This window comes from Protomyctophum bolini (assembly GCF_963924005.1).
Source record: "Protomyctophum bolini genome assembly, chromosome: 13".
NCBI classification, from domain to species: Eukaryota; Metazoa; Chordata; class Actinopteri; order Myctophiformes; family Myctophidae; genus Protomyctophum; species Protomyctophum bolini.
In genome coordinates, this window is record NC_137874.1 from 40,533,970 (window position 1) to 40,556,557 (window position 22,588).

At 44.7% G+C, this 22,588-nt stretch overlaps 1 protein-coding gene across 2 annotated transcripts; it reads left to right on the forward strand.

Annotated features, from left to right (window-relative positions):
* The first annotated feature begins 1 nt into the window (after position 1).
* Positions 2–22,237, forward strand: kif20a (kinesin family member 20A). Of its 2 annotated transcripts, none has more exons than XM_080780368.1 (19): positions 2–229; positions 2,003–2,175; positions 3,018–3,146; positions 3,785–3,904; positions 4,666–4,804; positions 5,160–5,335; positions 5,537–5,636; positions 6,897–7,103; positions 8,013–8,124; positions 8,899–8,973; positions 10,064–10,207; positions 11,431–11,599; positions 12,577–12,744; positions 14,357–14,496; positions 15,343–15,445; positions 16,501–16,765; positions 19,544–19,635; positions 19,742–19,879; positions 21,591–22,237. In XM_080780368.1, the coding sequence occupies exons 2-19, from the start codon at positions 2,023–2,025 to the stop codon at positions 22,008–22,010; spliced, it is 2,850 nt and encodes a 949-aa protein (XP_080636494.1). In that variant the 5' UTR covers positions 2–229; positions 2,003–2,022; the 3' UTR covers positions 22,011–22,237. The 2 variants fall into 2 exon arrangements, with proteins under 2 accessions (XP_080636494.1, XP_080636495.1); XM_080780369.1 differs by having other exon boundaries at positions 2,006–2,175.
* Positions 22,238–22,588: the final 351 nt, after the last annotated feature.

Sequence of the window (22,588 nt, forward strand, 5' to 3'; positions counted from 1 at the left end):
CTAGTAGCTAGCTAGCTTACACTACAGTCAGTCAGACAACACAACAGACAACTACTACTGCAGTCAGTGTGTGCAGACCGTTCTGCACGGTTTTTTAGTAGTTCGTTGACTAGTAGTTTAGATAACAGTTACATTTATCTCGTCTCGTTTGGGTCGTTGTCGTTCCTGGCTTACTTTCCTTCCCGTTCTTGTTGTAACGTCTTCATTTCAACGGTCCTTCTTTTCAGAGGTGAGTTGTGTCGACCTTAATGTTTACCATGTGATATTTTCAGACCGTTGTTGTTGTTGTTTTATTGTTTCGACGCACTACTCTGTTCCCTCTTTGACTATTTGAGTTATTTAGTTGACTTTTCTTTACTAGCCCTTTTCTGTATTTGGGTGCTAAACTCGGCTGTAACAGTTTTCATGACGGTTGATTTAATTCAGGACCAGTTTAATCACTAGTTTAATCACATTAACTTGTTTGTGTGTGCCGTGTAAGTTCTCTCTCTCTCTCTCTGGTGGAAAAGTAAACGGGTGAATATTCAAAAGTACACATTTACGAAATGCATTGTATATTTAAATGTCAATGCATTGCTGTTTTGAAGAAAGAAAAAATCATTAAACTAGTGGGAATAGCTGGTGTGCTACTGTGCTTGTATAGATTGCCTGTTTTCATTATATTTGAAATGGGTGGTTAATGGTTAAATATGTATTTGTAAGTTTTGGTCCCAAGAGTCCCTTTCTAGAAATGTAGTGGAGTCAAAAAACATTTCTGTTTTGAATGTAAGCACTCCAAAAATGTGCTTGAAGAATGCTCTTGAAGTTAAGGCTCCCACACTGACTTTACCTGATAATACAACGCCTCACTTCAGGCCAGGGTTGTTTTTGGCAGCAAACTTTAGTTGTAGTAGTTGTTGTTGTAGTTTATATATTGTCTTCAATAGTTTTCATTTAGTTTCAGTCACATTTTAGTCACCTGGAATGTTTTAGTGATAGTCTAGTTTTAGTCGACTAGATATCATAAGATTTTAGTTGACTTTAAATCTACAGTTGATTTTAGTTGACTAAAATGTATTTTGGAGGGCCTTGATGCCATATTCGTAATAACTGTTTTTACACTTGCTGAAAATAGCCGATCTACAAGCTCAAGTCTACAAGTTAATGTTCAGAATCAGATACCCTTTATATAAACATTACACTGCATGTTGGTTTGTTTACTGTTGTTAAGTGAGGAAAGATGACATCACGCTTACTAAAATGGTCCACAAAATTCTCTACTCAACCGAGATACCCATGTAGCTGTCTAAAATAAATACCTTTTAATGTCAACGAAGTCCACACCCACAGCACCAACAAACCATGTACAACCCAGATTCGGCACAAACAAGGGACTAAATTCATTTCGCTCCTGGCTGTGCCACCAAAATGTGGAACGCCCTACCTTACAGTCATTAAGACATGTGAATCCCTTGACTCCTTCAAAACCGCTCTCAAAGGGCACCTATGGACGGCTGCAATTCGAATCTGGCCCCCGGAAAATCTGAATCCCCCCCTTCCCCTCACTGTATATATGTTTCCCCGGCTTTTACCTCTTATGATGATTTCCTCTTTTTGGTAGTGTATATTTGTACGTCTCTAAATGTTCTGATGAATTGAAAAGGGTGGACCCTATATAAAAACAACAGCTTTTTGTATTGAGTTGTGCTTGAAATGTACTGTGATTCTCCAATCTGTTAACCCATTCTGACCGGGAACCCGTTTTGGTGTTAGCATCATGCTATGCTTTAGCTATTGAAAAATAGCAGATCTACAAGCTCGTAGCGCGCCACCGAGTGGCGCGCTACGAGCTTGTAGGTCTGCTATTTTTGAAAAATCGAAGAACGACTGACATTTTTTTAGAATCTGATCTCAGGTCAGAATGTGTTAATCAGACCAGTGTGTGTCCAGTGAAAACCTCGTATGAATCTGATCTCAGGTCAGAATGGGTTAATAAATACTAACAGCGTCCCGTCCCCCCCAGCAGGTAGACATCACATCATCATGTCCATGTTCGTGACGTCTCCCACCTACCCGTTCGACGAGGAGGAGCCCATGAACGTCTTTGAGTCCACGGCGGCAGAGTTCGGGGCGCCGTCCCGTCCCCGGATGCTCCCCGTGCCCGACTTCTCCATCATCTGCGCAGGCAAAGAGTCGGTGAGTTTAGTGCTCTCTTCTTCTGCTGCTCTACAGCAGCATTGCCTCTGGAGTTGTTCCAGTATTGGAAAAGCTGCTAAAAAGGCCTGTTGTTATGTCACAATTTCCACATCCAGTCATCTAATCATCTAAGATTTTAAAAATAAGTTAAAGAAATATCTCATGTCACTTGATGATGGTCATTGAACACTGTTTAAAATCTTTCATACTGTAACGGTAGGCTATACTCAAACTGAAATTGTATTCATGGTTGCGATGTTATATTTATTAATCACTTGTTTTTATATTTAGTTGTATTTTATGTTTTTTAACTGTTTTTCTTACAGTCTTGTAAAATGTATTTAATATGATGTAATTGTAATGTATTTTATGTGTGGACCCCAGGAAGCGTAGCTGCTACTAAGGTAGTAGCTAATGGGGATCCAAATAAACAAATAATCGCAAGTATTTGAGATTACGTCTAATCAGCGGGGGGGGGGGGGGGGGGGTTTAAACCTTATTTAGTAGAAAAGTAGAAGAATGTATACGTCAGCTATTTCTTTGTATTTTCCAGGTATTTGTCAACCCAAATGTATTCTTTATTCACAATGTTCAACACCAAAAAGTAAAAACTCCATTAAATCGTTTATTGCATATATTCGTGTGACCATTTTGTAATCCTGGCTGATGCACTGCCCCAAAATGCTGATATTTGCGATTAAGTCAGTCTCTGCCATTCCGACACCACGTCATTTATCACATGGTAATCTGTCACTTTAACGGTCATCAATTATTTTTGTGTTTTGAATGCTGTGACCATCTGTTTTGTTTTACACTCTCTTCATTTCTTCCCAATCTTTTAGAAGACTCTGTCCAAACCTGAGCCCACCAAACAGGGAGGCGGTGAGGCGGGGAGTGCTGGGGAGAAAGTGAAGGTGTTCCTTCGAATCAGACCTCTCACTGACAGAGAGAAGGAGAGGGGAGGAGAAGAGGTGAGAGAGAGAGAGATGACCTAAACACACACTGTTTTGACTCTTAAGTAACCTTTAGTATTTGCTCTTATTTTTGATCGTCCGTTATTTATTGTACTTTCGTATTTCCCATGTAATGTGAAACCCTGCTTTACCATCCTTGGCTGTTTGAGCTACTTTGAAAATGACGAGTTCAACAAGATCTACCCACCGAAAAAATTATAAAAAGTGTACCTGGGGCGTATTTTGTAATAGCGGTGCTGGCGTTATGTACTGTATAAGACAAATGCACCTGGAATGGTAAATAGAGGGAGAAAAATGGAATAGGTTTAAGGGGTTTGGATTTAATTTGTAATTCTACTGACATTCTGTGAGCAGCAACACTCTTGAAAACAAAGTATTGCATTATGGGTTTGAGGCGCTGACAGGCCCCTTTTTGATGTCAATCAATCAAGTCAACTTAATTCAAGTGGCAGATGTCAAAAATATTATTTAGGGGCATGTCATGTGATCTACCCGCACAGCCTTTGTGATCTACTTTTGGGCACCCCTGATGTCCTAAACTGTCTGGAACATGTTACACATAATATTCAAGCTGCTGGTAAAAACGACGTGCTAACTAGTGTCGTGTCCTCCTTCTCTCTCCGTTCCTCTCCCAGCGCTGTGTGACCATCCAGGACAACGAGACGCTGCTGCTCAAAGCTCCCAAAGACTCTCAGAACATGAAGAACGCAGAGCGGGGCATCGTCCAGAGCATCCACCGATTCAGCTTCTCGAAGGTACCTTTTCAACATCATGACCAAACAAACCACTTCAACTTAACCCATTCTGACCTGAGATCAGATTCTAAAAATTTGTCTTCTGAATCCTGACAGTTTTCTGAAAAAGCTATGATTCTATGTCAGACTTGTCAGTGGTTCTTCGGTTTTTCAAAAATAGCAAACCTACAAGCTCGTAGCGCGCGCTATGAGCTTGTAGATCATAACATAATGCTAACACCAAAAGGGGTTCCCTCCCCATAATGGGTTAACATAGCCTGGTGAAAGCTTGTCGTTGATCCAGGCGACAACGCCTGCGTTAATCGATGCCCGTCTGAAAGGACCGTATCTCCTAATGAGTAGATCTTTGCTCCAGACTAGAGCAGTTGTATAAAGCCACCATGTCTCTCTTTATTTAAGCAGTATCACATTATAATTATCTCTCTCCTCTGTGTAGATCTTTGCTCCAGACTAGAGCAGCCAGGAGCAGTTGTATAAAAGCCACCAAAGTCTCTCTTTAACCCATTTTGACCTGAGATCAAATTCTAAAAATGTCTGTTTGAAAATGACAGTTTTCTGAAATAGCTATGTTTCTATGTCAGTCGTTCTTCGATTTTTCAAAAAATAGCAGACCTACAAGCTCGTAGCGCGCCACTCGGTGGCGCGCTATGAGCTTGTAGATCTGCTATTTTTCAATAGCTAAAAGCATAACATAATGCTAACACCAAAAGGGGGTAACGGTTCCCGCAGTATCACATTATAATGATCTCTCTCCTCTGTAGATCTTTGCTCCAGAGACCAGCCAGCAGGACCTGTACGAAGCCACCATGAAGAGCATGGTGAGGGACGTCCTGCAGGGGCAGAACCGTCTGCTCTACACATACGGGGTCACCAACTCTGGGAAGACCTACACCATCCAGGGTGAGTCATAGAGAGTCATAGAAGACCTACACACCTTCCAGGGTGAGTCATATCTGCTTGTTGACGGGGCGACTGTGGCTCAGGAGGTAGAGCAGGTCGTCCAATGATCCCTGGGTCGGCGGTTCCCAAGTGTCCTTGGGCAAGGCACTGAACCCCAAAATTGCTCCTGATGTGCTGGTTGGGTGCCTTGCATGGCTTCTGCCGCAATCGGTGTATGAATGCGTGTGTGAATGTAATGCACAATCTATGTAAAGCGCGCCTTGGATAAAGGCGCGCTTTACCGTCCAGAGTGTACGCCTGTCTTTATATGGACACGCTCAGCTGAACACATGGACTCTTTGCTGTGATGTTGCAGGCAGCAGTCGGGAGGCGGGTCTCCTCCCCAGAGCGCTGGTGTCCGTGTTCAGGAAGGTCCAGGGCCGTCTGTACGGCGCTGTGGACCTGAAGCCCGCCATGCATCAGGACGTGAGACAGCTGAACGCGGACGAGGTCCGCGCCGAGGAGAGCCGACGGGACGCCCTGCTCAAAGAGGTGAGCTGGAGAACGGATGCTTTCTTCTCTTTTGGTTTTGTTGAATGTGTGGTTTCTATGTTCCACTGCGGTGCTTTATTTTCTGTTGCCTGTCGCATGGATTAAAGTTCTCTGAGTGATTCCAGTCAATAGGATTCCATATGGAAGAAAAACAACTTTCACACGTGATATTTTAACGTTGCTTTAATCCGTGTGCCACAGGAGGTGAGCCAGAACTCTCGGCACGGTGGGACCAGTACCTGGGACAGTGGCGTCGCTGGGATGTCCACCTTCACCAGTCACATCGCTACCCAGCTGGAGGGTAATTAATACAACACATTACACTGCATTACAATTTACACCAGGAGGCCTCAAAAGGGATATTGCACACGGGACAACGTTCTTCCAGAGCAAATGTATACACCAGGGGTGCCCAAAAGGTAGATCGTGATCTACCAGTTAGATCACAAAGGCTGTGTGCAGGTAGATCACATGACATGCCCCTAAAAGTATATATAATTTAAATATAAAAATGTATTTCTTTTCCACCTGCCACTTGAATTAAGGTGACTTGATTGATTGACATCAAAAAGTGCCTGTCAGCTCAAACCCACAAAGCAAGTCTTTGTTTTCAAGTGTGTTGTGCGCAGATGTCGGTAGCATTATATAGTTATATATATATAAACCCTACCAGTTACATTTCCTCCCATCCTCCCCTCTATTCCTCAAGTGTGTCGCTAGGTACATTAAAAAAAGAAAAATCAGCAATGGGATAATACTGTTTTTTGGTGGGTAGATCTTGTTGAGCTCGTCATTTTCAAAGTAGCTCGCGAGTCAAAAAAGTGTGGGCACCTCTGTGCACACCTTCCTTGGGCTGGGCCTGCCCCACCCCTACTTTCACTCTGTCTCTCTCTCTCGCACGCACACACACACACACACACACACACACATCCTGCCTGAGTGATGAGTCAGTTGAAATCTCTTCTAGCCACAGAACTGGTTTCTCCACATCTGAAGCGAACTGAACACTGAACTTGTTTCATTGGATCGTTATAGGCGGGTGTTGGAATGGGTACTAGTGCTATACAATTAATCGAAAATAAAAGACTGTGATCTAGATTCAGACACCTATGCAATCCCATTTCTAAATTTGGGCAGCCAAGAATGGTGCGGCACTAGTTGGCTGTCCAATTCATTTTAGTTACTTTTGTGTTTTTGCTACGAGAGAGAGACTTTAAGAGAGGTTTAAGTCAAACACTTTGATGTCTGTTTTAAGCCACAGTAGTTTGCTACAGGTGCTACATTTTGAATGTAGTAATGTTCCGCAACTACAGTACAGACTAAAGACAATGCATATTTTCATGGAAAAAAAGGAGAATCGTCTGGAACAACATATTTTCAGATGGGGGTCGGCGGCCAATTAAAGATAATTCTTGGGGTCCTTGACATGAAAATGTTTGAGAACCACTGACATAGAAACATGGGTTTTTCAAGAAAACTGGTTTCACAAGACATTTGTAGAATGTGGTTTCAGGTCTAAATGGGCTAAACACTGAATACCTCCTGTACTCTCTCTCTCCAGAATGCGACAGCGTGTGTCTGGACTCGGACAGTCTGACCCAGAGCGGCGGGGGCAGCGACCTGGAGGCCGGCGTGCAGTTCTCCATCTGGGTGGCGTTCTACGAGATCTACAACGAGTTCCTGTACGACCTGCTGGAGGCCCCGCCCGCCAAGAAGAGAGCCACGCTGCGGCTGAGCGAGGACAAGCAGGGGAACCCCTACGTGAAGGGTAACACGCTCCCTATACCTAGTACCTAGCAGGGGAACCCCTACGTGAAGGGTAACACGCTCCCTATGCCTAGTACCTACCCCTCAGGGGAACCCCTACGTGAAGGGTAACACACGCCCTATACCTAGTACCTACCCCTCAGGGGAACCCCTACGTGAAGGGTAACACACGCCCTATACCTAGTACCTACCCCTCAGGGGAACCCCTACGTGAAGGGTAACACGCTCCCTATACCTAGTACCTACCCCTCAGGGGAACCCCTACGTGAAGGGTAACACACGCCCTATACCTAGTACCTACCCCTCAGGGGAACCCCTACGTGAAGGGTAACACACGCCCTATACCTAGTACCTACCCCTCAGGGGAACCCCTACGTGAAGGGTAACACACGCCCTATACCTAGTACCTACCCCTCAGGGGAACCCCTACGTGAAGGGTAACACACGCCCTATACCTAGTACCTACCCCTCAGGGGAACCCCTACGTGAAGGGTAACACACGCCCTATACCTAGTACCTACCCCTCTGTGTTCTAGCAGGGGAACCCCTACGTGAAGGGTAACACTGACGCTCCGATACGCCACCGTTCTATTTTCCACACACCCGGTGTGTGTTGGGCTTAAGAGATGAAACCATGTTTCATGTTACACTCTCAAAAGTTACAAATGTATATACCGGTAGGTCCATTTGGTTTTGAGAACCACTGTTTTAGCTGCAACAGTCAATCCACTATCAAATCATCGATTATGAGTCATTTAACGAAGAATCAATAGACTTTCACTATTCTTGCATGACAAAAATAAAAATGGGGTTTAATAATAATAATGGTAAATGCTTAATCTGTTTGTTGAAATAGTTTAAATGTATTACTTTTTTCGTGCATAACACTAATGAAGGCTCTCCCCTGTAGATCTGACCTGGGTCCAGGTCCGCAGTGCCGAGGAGGCCTGGAAGGTTCTGAAGGCTGGACGACACAACCAGAGCTTCGCCAGCACTCACCTCAACAGCAACTCCAGTCGCAGGTTAGTTTACGACCACAGCCTTGACCACATGACTTACAGTACACTAGGAAGCCCTGCTGATGTGTGTCTGTGCCAACCCATTTTAGGCCTGACGTCGAAATAAATAAATAAAAAGTCCTCTGAAAGAATATATATTCAAAGATTTGTGCCACATGTTCATGATTTTTCAAAAATAGCAGACCTACAAGCTCGCTAAATAATAGCTAAATAATGCTTAGTTAAAACACCAACGGTTTCCTGTCCAGAATGGGTTAAAACAAGGGTTGACATGCTCCCAGTCAATGTATTTACGCTTCAACCCACAAGGTTTTTTCTTTACTTTACTTTGTTATATGGATCATCTCCATTAGTACCGGTACTTATTCTGCCTGGGACCAGTACTTTCCTCAGTAGTAGTAAGTAGCAATTTATAATGCTAACAATGTTTGTGTGCACACAGCAACACTGAAAACAAAATGTTGCATTGTGGATTTGAGGTGACGGGCGCATTTTGATGTCAATCAATCAAGTCGCCTTTAATTCAATATTGTCTTTTATATATTTAATTTAAATATTCTTTAGGGGCATGTCATGTGATCTAGTACCTGCACAGCCTTTGTGTTCTACTGGTAGATCGCACGATCTACCTTTTGGGCACCCCTGTGACTAACACAACATAATGGTGTATAGTAGAATATTGACCTTTTATTTACCTTACCTATCACTGAGGCCATTGATTGTATGAAAGCAGGTTGTTTTTTGTATTAATTCCGTTGTTGTTCTTGTGCTCTTCAGTCACAGCATCTTCTCCCTCCGTGTGCTGCATGTCCACCCAGAGGCCGAGCAGGGGCAGGCCACACGCATCAGCGAGTACGTTTTCATATTATACACATTATACACTGTCTTTATCTTTATATGTCCACCCAGAGGCCGAGCAGGGGCAGGCCACACGCATCAGCGAGTACGTTTTCATATTATACACATTATACATTGTATTTATCTTTATCTTTATATGTCCACCCAATGTCTCTTGTAGACTTAAGTTGGAACGCTGATGCGTGACTGACGTTGTCACTTCGACAGTGTCTGACTTGACTTTCTCCAGCTTAAATTCCATTGTTTGGCATTATGTGTTCACACAATGTCCTCTAATTAAACCCAGCGCGCATTTGTATTGTAAATGCTTTTGCTCTGCTGTCAGTGGAACTACCGTGCTCTCCTCAGTGTTTTGTGATTACCAAAAGTGTGTCAAAGGGTTTGCAGAAACAGAAACAAGCCCATGTTACATAAGATTATATTGATCATAATATTAAAATGCTGTGTGCTTGCCTTGATAACTAGAATCTAGGATTGTTTGAAGTTGTTTTTCAAACGAGCCACATCTGTCCCATGTTGCTGACTGCTGTAGTCTCCTTGTGTTGAACCATCATCTATAAAGGAGCCACATCTGTCCCTGGTTGCTGTAGTCTCCTTGTGTTGAACCATCGTCTACTTTGTAACCTTCGCTGAACGTCGACAAGAGAGCACAGGAGGAATAAAGAGAGCTCGTTTGATAGTTGATGTTTAACGAATGACCGTTGGTGTGTGTAGTGTGTACCAACAGACTGAGTGTGGTTAATAAATGACTGTGTGTGTGAGTGTGTGCTTGTGTTTGTGTGTGTGGTGTACCGACCGGGTACAGGCTTTAGTGTAGACATACTTTTGGTCCGACTGTCATTAGACCGACAACCTTCCTCAAACCCTAACCGACCGTAAGCACGGAGCAGCGCATGTCCGACCGTTGTTTCCGCACGGCGGTCCGTTGGCGTGTCTAACCTGCGTCCTAACCCTTCTCCTGCAGACTGAGCGTGATTAATAAATTACTGTGTGTCTAACCTGCGTCCCAACCCTTCTCCTGCAGACTGAGCGTGATTAATAAATGACTGTGTGTCTAACCTGCGTCCCAACCCTTCTCCTGCAGACTGAGCGTGGTGGACCTGGCCGGGTCAGAGCGCTGTAAGGACCAGCGCAGCGGGGAGAGGATGAAGGAAGCCTCCAACATCAACACCTCCCTCCACACGCTGGGGCGCTGCATCGCAGCCCTGAGACACAACCAGAACAACAGGTAACCACGCCCACCCGACCCGTGCACAAAAACCTGTCAAAAACCCATTATATTTAGACCTGGAACACATTAGCCTGTTTAGTAGCTGTAAACGTCAAGACGTCTAATTGCCAATTAAGTACCGGATGCCACGGACGACAAGACGTCTTCCCTTGGGAATTCAATATATAAATATTTTTTTTACTTTCATCCATATTTTGAAAATGTCTCTAATCTGGTGTACATGGTGATGACTTGCACATTACATGCATAATATAATTACAAATTATTTCTTTCTTTATAATGGAAGATTTGGCACTCAAAGCCTAAACTGGTGACCACCAGGTGGCGCTGAAAGAGTTGCAGCCTTAGCTTTTAATTTCATCCATTTTAACCATTATTTTAAACTTTTGCTATTTATTTTTTTATTCGTGAAATGTAAGTAAGTAAGTACATTTTATTTATGAAGCACCTTTCGAAACAAGGTTACAAAGTGCTGTACAGTGACACGATATAAAACAATCGGGTTAAAACAAACAAAAGTAGTATAATAATTCAAGAAGAAAAAAATATATATTATCAATAAATACTCAAGGATAAAAACAGAAACAAAACAAACGGACCTGCAGAGGAGCTCAAGCGACAACATGGGAAAAATGTTTAGGGAACAAAAATGTGCAAATCTTTGAATATTCTTTCACAGCAAATGTTTTTAACTCGTATCTTTGCTTCTGGGGCGTCCATGGAACAACGTTTTCAGATGGGGAGTTGGCGGCCCTCGCCCCATTTCTTTTTGGGGGGTCCTTGACATGAAATACCTGTAGTTTCAGAAAACTGTCTAATGATTTAGAAGACATTTGTAGAATGTGGTCTCAGGTGTGTGTTAACCCATTCTGTACGGGAACCCCTTTCTGTGTTTTAAGTATTATGTTTATACTTGAGCTATTATTTTTTGAAAAATAATCTTTGAAAATATATTCTTTCAGAGCGAATGTTTTTCCTCAAATCGTTGCTTCTGGGAGGTCCCTGGAACAACATATTTTCAGATGGGGGTCAGCGGCCAAATACAGATAATTCTGGGGGTCCTTGACATGAAATATGGAGAACCACTGAGATAGAAACATGACATGACATTTGTAGAAGTGGTCTCAGTGTGTTAATGTCTCTCTCACCAGGTCCAGAGGTCCTCAGCTGGTTCCCTTCAGTGTGTTAATGTCTCTCTGTCTCTCTCTCCCCCCCATCAGGTCCAGAGCTCCTCAGCTGGTTCCCTTCAGGGACAGTAAGCTGACCCGTGTCCTGCAGGGTTTCTTCTGCGGCCGCGGGACCTCCTGCATGGTGGTCAACATCAACCCCTGTTCCTCCATCTACGATGAGACGCTGCAGGCGCTCAAGTTCTCCGCCATCGCCACCCAGGTACACACACACACACACACACACCACCCAGGTACACACACACACACACACACACACACACACCACCTAGGTACACACACACACACCCACATCCTCTGGGTTCTGTAGGACCACGGTTCCATCGCCACCCAGGTACACACACACACACACACCACCCAGGTACACACACACCCACATCTCTGGGTTCTGTAGGACCACGGTTCCATCGCCACCCAGGTACACACACACACACACACCACCCAGGTACACACACACCCACATCCTCTGGGTTCTGTAGGACCACGGTTCCATCGCCACCCAGGTACACACACACACACACACACGCCACCCAGGTACACACACACACACACACACCACCCAGGTACACACACACACACACACACACACACACCCTCTGGGTTCTGTAGGACCACGGTTCGCAAACCTTTTAATTTCAACAACCTCTGCATTATTAACTATGCATTTTAGGGCAGTGTTGGATCCCCATATGATAATAAAAATAAATAAACATTGTAACATCCTCAGCATTAATTGAACTGAGGGTGTTGAAAAATCCAAATGTTCCATAACACCGAATGGGAGCTTTTTCTGTGTGCAATTCATTCGGCCAAAAAATCAGAGGAGGAGATTTGTATTCAAAAATTCCAAATTAATTTAGTATTTACGTTTCAAAAAATGTTTAAAAATGATGCATAAGCTCACTTTGAGCTATTTTTGAAAAATCGTGAAGATGTGACGCAAATCTTTAAATATATTCTATCAGAGCGAACATTTTTAACTCAAATCTTTGCATCTGGAGGGTCCCTGGAACAACATCTTTTCAGATGGGGGTCTGCGGCCTAATTTCATATAATTCTGGGGGTCCTTGACATGGAATATTGAGAACCACTGACATAGAAACATAGCTTTTTCAGAAAACTGTCAGGATGTAGAAGACATTGTTAGAATCTGATCTCTAATGGTGTGTTTAATTCCAGCTGGTCCACGGGCCGTCCACCAAGAGCAGGGTGGCGTACATCCTGTCCCTCCTCAACGAGCCGGCCTCCACCCTCAACGCCTCCGCCCTGGAGGAGGAGGAGGAGGAGGAGGAAGAGGAGGAGAGCAACGACGAAGAGGAGGAAGACGTCACCATGTTGAACACTCGGGTAGGTTGCTCGTTGCACTGTTGGTTTCCTCCACTAAAACTAATAAGACAAAGAATGTTCGCCGACTACCTTTTTTTTCACTGACGAAAACTAAATGGCAACTAAATGAAAACTAAGCTATGTGGAATTAAACTAAGACTAAATATACTGACAATTTTGTCAACGAATACAAACTAGACTAAAACGACTGACATAGAAACATGGCTTTTTCAGAAAACTGTCAGGATGTAGAAGACATTTTTTAGAATCTGATCTCAGGTCAGAATGGATTAAAGGTCTCAGTCGCCACGGCCGGTTTCAGTCATGGAAGCGTGTGACTCACCGATGCGCCACTTTGTGAGATTGTACACTAGATTGACTATTTTAACATTTAAGAGCAATAGAAGATGTTAAAGGAGAATTCCATACTAGAAGGCTTTCTTACCTTTATTTGTAGTTGTTACGTCACCACCAAAGAGGTCCAGGTGGTATTTTGTGCAAAAGCGCATTATTGGCCATTTCCCCTACCATAAGCCCTCAATGAATTGCATTGAATTGAATGGGGCTATGGGGGTGTTGTGCTAATTCGCTTATTTCCATCGCTCAAAAATCTATATTTTTTTGTATATATCCTCTCTTCATAATGTAAATAGTATCCCAAGCGGCACACTTTACTACTTATTTCAATGGAAATAAGCGAATTAGCACAAAAACCCAACCCCCACTGAGGGCTTATATTAGGGGAAATAGCCAATAATGCACTTTTGCACAAAATAACACCTGGACCTCTTTGGTGGGGATGTAACAACTACAAAGAAAGGTAAGAAAGCCTTCTAGCATGGAATTCTCCTTTAAGAAGCATTTTCAATAAAACCCTTATCCTTTACCGTTACAAGTGCAAACTCAAACCCGGGAATGGAATTTGTATTGCTATGTTAACTTCTCGCCCACCACGTCCAATACTACAATCTAACAGTAGCCACAACGGACATAATAATGCTCAGAAGCTTCTCTGCCATGTTTCATTTCATTCACTGCTCACCTTACACCATCTCCCCCTGGTGGCGTTACTCAGTAATTACTGCTATCATTTCAATAGGCATTTGCCGGCCTCTCTCACCACCAAGGTTATAATAGTTAACTAAAACTAACTAAAAAACGAAAACTAGAATTAAAAAAACATTTTAGTTAACTGAAACTAATAAAAACTAAATTAATAAACGATAGCTAAACTGAAACTGTATTGTGTGTCCTCAAAACTAACTGAAATTATAGACAAAATACCCTTAGTTTTAGCAATATTTATATGCCTTTCGGATATTTATAATATAATCCTTTTAAATTAATTAGATTAATTTCCTCATTTCTCCAACAAGTTTTACGGCAGTTTTCAGCACCGTACGGCAGCATGTAGCCACGCTAACCCTAACCCACAAATAAACCAAAGTACGAAAAAAACTAAACCTATAACTAAACTAAGCATTTTGACCAAAATAAAAACTAAATAAAAACTAGCAAACCTGCTCTAAAAACTAACTAAAACTAACTGAATTAGAAAGAAAATATGTCAAAACTAACTAAAACTAAACTATAATGAAAAAAAAACCCAAAACTATTATAACCTTGTAATCAGATGCTGCTGGAGGCCATCGACGTCCTGAAGCGAGAGGTTTGGCGCCAGCGTGCCGAGAAGGACCTGCTGGAGGCCCGGGTGAGGGAGGAGGTGGTGGACGAGATGATGGAGCACATCAACACCCTGCAGAACCAGTTCAGGTACGGACCAGTATACGACCCATTCTGGTGTTATAGCATCAGAAAAATAGCAGATCTACAAGCTCGTAGCGCGCCACCGAGTGGAGCGCTACGAGCTTGTAGGTCTGCTATTTTTTTGAAAAATCGAAGAGCGACTGACATATATATATATAGAGACATAGCTTTTTCAGAAAACTGTCGGGATGTATAGAAGACATTTTTAGAATCTGATCTGGGGTCAAAATGGGATAATCAAAGAATGACGAGTCAGTGATTCAGGAGTCGTGGAGCTCAAGCACATGCAGGCTTTGTCATGCTGCAATGCGTTGTGGGCTTGCAGATCAATCACACCCGTGTGAAGTGAGGGGCGCTCTTTATCATCATACGTCATCTCATGTTTATGTGATCGATTGGTTAGCCGATTTGCTTTCATTGTCAATGGCATTTAATGTTTGTGTTCCCACGAATGTACGTCATATTTGACCAAATTTGTCCTTTCATTGTCCATGGCAAAAATGAGACGTGTGGGGACAAAAGCTGCCCCTCAAAAACTAGATTCTTTTTTTTTTAGGTTTTCAAATTGTTCACATTTCGTGCCATCGAACGAAGCTTCGATTATACATTTTTTATTAATTATTTTGGGTCAGCCCTAACATCTGGTAAATAATTATAAACTCTGTCTATCGTTCTCCATTGTCTTTGTTCTAGTTGTGGTGTGGACACTATGTCATCCACTGAAGTGAAACGATATCTTTATTGTCGTGCTTTGTGAGAACGGCCCCCGAAGTTTATACAGTCCACATGGGTCATTACTATTATTTACAACTTGTGGGAAGTTAACGGTGACATGATGTTTGGCCTCCCTAGTGAACGCCTGGAGCTGGAGAGAGACATGCTGGAGGAGAGGTACGAGGCCAGGATCGAAAACCTCAAGAAAAACCTGAAGGAATACTACGGTCAGCAGCTGGAGGTGAGAGTGAGACCCACTGTTAACCTAGCACACACACACACACACACACACTGTAACCCTAACGTATATACAGGGGGATTGTTCCTTTAACTGTGAGTCTGGGACGAGGAGTATTATGGGATATCTTGTGTTTACTTGGTGTTCTGGTGTGCAGGGAAGCGGTCGCATTATTGAGAGGAAGAGAGATATTACTTTGTTGTTCACTACGGAGGTTGGATACAGAATTAGAACCCTGGCTGATTACGTTTGTCCTTTTTGAATTATTATTTTGTTTATTAAATCACCAGTTCTGCAACACGGGCTCCTTTTCCTTGTCAGCATAGCAAGAAAGCATAAGGATTATTCTGGAGAGTAGAGACACGGTGGTTATAACACCATGCCTAGTTCTCACAGCACTCACACACTACTGACTACACAATACATACTACGGCGTCACACAAAAAATGCATCAAAAGTAGCAGATCCACACGCTCAAAACGAGGCGCGTACCAACACTCTCTGAGCTCGTAGATCTGCTACTTTAGCTGTTTATGAATTTGAATAGTATCAGTTTCCACCCGACGGAGAGGTCATACGACCCGTGATCACACGTTCTCTCATTATCACCGTGCGGGCAGGCAGCACGTTGAAGGTTCCTCATTTTGCTGGGCGGAAACCCGGCAAAACCCCATGGAGCTTTGTGAGAGAACCTCTCTGGCTTCAGTCACTCCATTACGCCATGAGCCACCTATGCTTTCTATGGCATTGGTAGCTCCCGGCAGGATCCGCCGGGATAATCTAGACGCAGCTGTGCGACATGAAACTAATTAATTAGAGCGAGAGAGAGAGAGGAGAGTGTGTGTGTGCGTCAATTTAACAAAGGTGCAGACGATCAGAAATCAGCAGAGAGTGATCGATCGACGTTTGCGCTACTCTATGCCGAATTGAAGTGTTCTCTGTCCCAGACTTTTTTGTCTGGGTTTCCGAGGCTGCTCCATTACTAGTGCGGACTGTTTTCTTTTTTTTCTTCCATGTCGTTGAACTCTCTCCTGTTCTCTCTCTCTCTCCGCTCCTAGGCTCGAGACGAGGAGATCCAGGATCTGAGCGACATGCTGGAGAAGAAGAGAGACTCGGACAGGACGTTGGAGGAGCGCGAGGCCTCGGTACTCATGCCTCCTCCCATGGAGCCTCCTCAGGTTCTGGTTCCTCCTCCTCAGGTTCTGCCGGTCCTGAGGCGCTCTCAGCGCAGCATGGCCCGGACCACCAGCACCACGGTGGAAGTGGCCAGCCTGCAGGCTGAGCTCACCCAGTGCCGCGCCGAGCTGACGTTCAAAACGCAAGGTGGGCTAGGAGCCTACTTTTAAACTTTAAACCTTTTTGTTCATGCCTCTCTGTGTGGAGTCGGCGTGTTCTACCCCGTGTCCCCTAGGGTAGGTGCCCTCACATGTTCTCCCCGTGTCCCCTAGGGTAGGTGCCCTCACATGTTCTCCCCGTGTCCCCTAGGGTAGGTGCCCTCACATGTTCTCCCCGTGTCCCCTAGGGTAGGTGCCCTCACATGTTCTCCCCGTGTCCCCTAGGGTAGGTGCCCTCACATGTTCTCCCCGTGTCCCCCAGGGTAGGTGCCCTCACATGTTCTCCCCGTGTCCCCTAGGGTAGGTACCCTCACATGTTCTCCCCGTGTCCCCCTAGGGTAGGTACCCTCACATGTTCTCCCCGTGTCCCCTATAGGGTAGGTGCCCTCACATGTTCTCCCCGTGTCCCCTAGGGTAGGTGCCCTCACATGTTCTCCCCGTGTCCCCTAGGGTAGGTGGCTAGGTGCCCTCACATGTTCTCCCCGTGTCCCCCAGAGGACGTGTAGCGCCCAGGATTACATTAGATAATTGACACTGGGTGAAAAAATGGGTTGCAAAATCGTGGGATAAAAGTTATTTATCCTCCCGAGGTGACGTGAGATTAGTCTGACTCTGTACCATATATTAATGCCATGGAACTGTGTTCCACTTCCAACCTTAAATTCACAATTTGAACCCAATCTGTATAATTATACACTGTGAGAAAAGAAGGTTGGCCAATGGAATACAACCACCTTAAGGACCACTAACGAACGCCACCTGCACCCTAATCTAACCCTCTGTACAGAGTGGACCTACAGCAGAGCTACTACCTTTAAACACAATTGAAATGCGAGGCTTTTTGTATACTATTTTTATATCGTTAAAATGCTGATAATTGTACCAAAAGTGACTGAAAAGTGAAAAATCATGAAATGTTGCTTGCTGCTATTTGTCTCAAAAATCTTCATACCCTCGGCATGTAATATATAACGTTGTGAAATATCTCCTGTTTACTTTACACAATGCTGTAGTCGTACCCCCTCCAACTGTATATACGTTCCCCATTTATTTATTGTTTTGTTATGATCTTGACACTTTGCTTTGGCAATGTAAACGTATGTTTTCTCATGCCAATAAAGCTCTGTTGAATTGAATATACGGTAATACTCGTAAATCGTTAACGACAAACGGTGAAATCAGCCAGTCTAAACGAGCTTGATATATTGATTATCTTTCCCTGTACTTGGAGAGTTCTTTTTTTCATCTATACACCAAATCTCTTCGACAAAAACGGCCGATCTCCGTGCTCACTTTCAAGTCATTTTCAATCCGTCCCAAATTATGGAACAGGATATTCTCTTTTCCTCCTGTAGCTCAGGGGAAAGATTTGCATATTTCCGTTCCATTAATGTGCCATAAGGGTCTAAAGATGTGTAATGTCATTCAGGGCTGCCCCCGTGGATGCAAAAGGTGGTTTCTGTGTGGAGTTTGCATGTTCTCCCCGTGTCCCCTAGGGTAGGTACCCTCACAAAAAACATACAGTAATCCTGATCTCTAAACTGTCTCCCCCTGGCCAGCCGGGGCGCCTGATGGAGGGGAAAGGAACTGGTTGGAATAACGTGTTCCTTCCACGCGCTACGTCCAACCAGGGAAACTCCCCCCTGTCAGGTGTAAAGGAGCAACTTGGACACTCAGGCATGAAGGAAGCATGAGTTAAGTCCGTTGCTCTCCCCAGGTTGGTGGAGGGTGTGTAGAGCCCAGGATCACAGTAGATGATTGGCACAGGGGTGAAAAATGGGTTACAAAATCGTGGGATAAAAAATATATTAAAAAAAAAAAGAAAGAAAAAGGTGGTTTACGGGAGTGCCCAGAGTCATACCAGTTTTAGGACCCCTGCTCTAGACGTGGTATTTCAGAGAGGTGAACGGTGTTAGACTCGCGGGGCCACTAGCCAGCCTTCAATCTGCCGTTGCAATAGAGCGCCGAAGTCTGACATCACTAGAGGGCGCTAAGTCCACGACACGTGTTCATGTACTTTTTTATTCGCATTGTAATCCCCATAGCCATAGGGGGATTTTAAATCGCCTAATATCACTACCTGTGAGAAAACGCTAATTTTACTGATGCTGAATTTGTTATGTTTTCACTAGAAACGGACTGTATCAAATATGAGTGACTGGCGGTCGTAAACGACACAGAGAGACACCTCCCCGACAATTCCGCCGAGACACTTTGTTTATTTTTGGACCACAACGCTTATATGAGATGATTTTAAGATGTTATTCTCCATAGAGAAATTACTTCCACGAACCAGGGGATGAGCGAGTGATGTCATGGCAGATCGAGTGTCTGGTGTTGCTCAATTGTGGCTGTGTTTCGCTGACCAGCAGTAGTGGAGGACAAACTAGGGCCCTGTATACAAATATAGGGTGGGGGGCTTACCGGGCTATACAACCAAACCAACCAGGGCCCAGTATGTGTGTCACGTACCAGGCTATACAACCAACCAGGGCCCAGTATGTGTGTGACGTAGCGGGCTATACAACCAACCAGGGCCCAGTATGTGTGTCGCGTAGCGGGCTGCAATGCTCCGATTGTAGGTCTGTTTGAATCTTTTCGTAAACCACTAACCGCCCTTGAAATTTTTTTATCAAACACAGAGGGGGCAACCAGACTAATATCGTTGCAGTGATAATTATTAGTATGGCTACGCCAGGCTAGAACGGTGTTGTAGTTCTCTTGCGGGGAGAGGTGAACAGTGTTTTTTACTGGAATGTCTCCACAGAGATGAGGAAGCTGGAGGTGCAGCTGACGGTACCGGGCCCGACCGGCACCCTCACCAACACCACCGACCGCAAGCTCAAGACCTGCCAGCGGGTGAGACAGACGCTTGAATGAACCAATCTCAGTTGATCTCAGATTTAGGGTCATTTCCTAAACTAACCGTTATGTGGCCTTGCTCCTCCTAACTCTTTGTCAACAGAACCTGCGTCAGCTGCGAGTGGACCTGCAGAGGATGGGAACCACCCTGCAGTCCAGTGAGAGAGCCTGCTGCCGCAACACGGGAGGAGAGAGACTCCGTAGGAACCTGGCGTCTGCCGACGAGACCCTGGCCAAACAGGTATACATACCACTGTCTGTCTGCACACATGAGCTGCCGTCATAATCATTATTATTTACGTTAGGCTGAGCTCAATTGCACCATTGAGTAGATTTTCTGTGGTCTGGGGTTGTAGCAGCTTGTACCAGCTTACAGTGTGTGAGCTTGTACATCTACTCATTTGCAAATAGCCAAATTAGTATAAAATATGTATACATTGGTCAAATAATTGTGATGCTATATTAACAAATTAACTGGGCACCCTCTGGGTGTTTCAGAACCACCACTAACCTTAATCTATGCAATGTTATATTTCAGTACATTGATAGAACCCGTGGACAAGCCATTGCTTTTGACCTTCTCTCTCTCTGTCTCTCTCCCCCTCATGGCTCAGTCTGCCTCTCTCTTCATCTCCTCCACTCTGTGTCGGGTTTTAACACGTCCGCTGTGATGGGCGGGGCCAGCTGCATCTGAACCCCTCCTCCCCAAGCTCGCTAGCTCTGCCTCCTTTCAACCAATCATTCGCTTCCATTTCACTCCTTTCAACCAATCATTCGCTTCCATTTCACTCATCCTTTCAGCCAATCATTCGCTTCCATTTCACTCCTTTCAACCAATCATTCGCTTCCATTTCACTCCTTTCAACCAATCATTCGCTTCCATTTCACTCCTTTCAGCCAATAATTCGCTTCTATTTCACTCCTTTCAGCCAATCATTCGCTTCCATTTCACTCCTCCTTTCAGCCAATCATTCCCTTCCATTTCACTCCTCCTTTCAGCCAATCATGCACTTCCATTTCACTCCTCCTTTCAGCCAATCATTCGCTTCCATTTTACTCCTCCTTTCAGCCAATCATGCACTTCCATTTCACTCCTCCTTTCAGCCAATCATGCACTTCCATTTCACTCCTCCTTTCAGCCAATCATGCACTTCCATTTCACTCCTCCTTTCAGCCAATCATTCGCTTCCATTTCACTCCTCCTTTCAGCCAATCATGCACTTCCATTTCACTCCTCCTTTCAGCCAATCATGCACTTCCATTTCCCTCCTCCTTTCAACCAATCATTGACTTCCACTCCAGAGCCAGACTGAGATATATCGGCCATTTTTTGTACTTTGTTGACGACATCAGTACGTATCAGGCTTGTATACTGTCTATCTGAGCCTTTTATCTGAGGACTTAAGTTGTAAAATAGTGTTTTATATCTCAATTTATTTTGTGTTTAATATATATATATATTTGCTTAGAAGTTAAATGTTCTCAAACAGAAACTTGAATCAAATCTTTGTTTGTCAAATTGATTCAAACATTTCGCACTTTCTGACCATATATCGCTGGAACATCGTTATCAGTCTAGGTCCGGGACTCAAAATATCAGCTGGGCTCTAACTCACCTCCTCAAGGCCTATTCATACTTCAGTTTCAGGTGCTACGGTGACCTTAAACAGAGAGATGTGTTTGGGTGAGCGGTGAGTCGCTTACCAGCGTGACGTCATGTTGTAGTTTTCGGTGGGCACCTTATCACCTAAAACTTGAGTATGAATAGACCTTCACCCCTCCCCACCACCCTATCCACTGTCCCCTCCTCCCTCCCTCCCTGTCCACTCCATCTTATCCACTGTCCCCTCCTCCCTCCTCTCCCTGTCCCCTCCATCTTATCCACCGTCCCCTCCTCTCCCAACACTGATTGCTAACTAACCGTGTGGGCCGGCCTCCTCCCTCCCTCCCAGGACCAGATCCTGGTGGAGCTCCAGAACAGCCTCCAGCTGGTGAAGGCTGACCTGAGGCGCCAGGCCGACAGCCTGGCCCACATGCAGTCCTCCTCCTCCTCCTCCTCGGTGGACCACCTGGCCGCCGGCGCCCGCTCCTGCAAGAAGAGGGTCTGCGGCGGCGGTGCCAACAACGTGGAGAACCAGCCGCCGGCGGTGGCGGAGAAGAGGCCTTTCCTCCACGGCCTCCTGCCGACCGGTCTGAGTCTGCTGCGCACGCCCACACGCAAACCCACCCCCTCCTCCGTGCACGCTCTGCAGCACGCCGACGACGGCGCCAACCACACGCCGTCCTCGCGCATCCTGCGTTCCCGCCAACAGTCCCCGATGGTGAACAACAGCCCCGCCTTCACAACCCCGGCGCGCGGCCGCAAGTACTGACTCTGTTAACGCAGCCTTGGATCACATACTGTTTGTTGTTTCTTTGCCTTTGCTGAGAATGTACATACAATCATACATATATATATATTTGCATGTATGTAACGTTACGTGCAAGTATCATTGCACAATGTTTCTGTTGTTATAAAACAATGCTATGCTTTAAACTGTGGAGATTAACCCATTCTGACCGGGCACCCATTTTGGTGTTGGCATCATGTTATGCTTTAGCTATTGAAAAATAGCAGATCTACAAGCTCATATCGCGCCACCGAGTGGCGCGATACGAGCTTGTAGGTCTGCTATTTTTGAAAAATTCGAAGAACGACTGACATTTTTAGAATCTGATCTCAGGTCAGAATGGGTTAATCAGACCAGTGTGTGTCCCGTGGAAACCTCGTATGAATCTGATCTCAGGTCAGAATGGGTTAAGGTTCAAATCTCCACTACCAACCAACGGCTCTGCTTTGATTGGGAAACTTGGGTGCTTTTGTACGTGTTGTACTTTGTAAAGTGTTTTTTATATTTTCTATGCATGATTAAAGGTTAGTTCCATTGTTAACCGTATAGTTATTGCATCA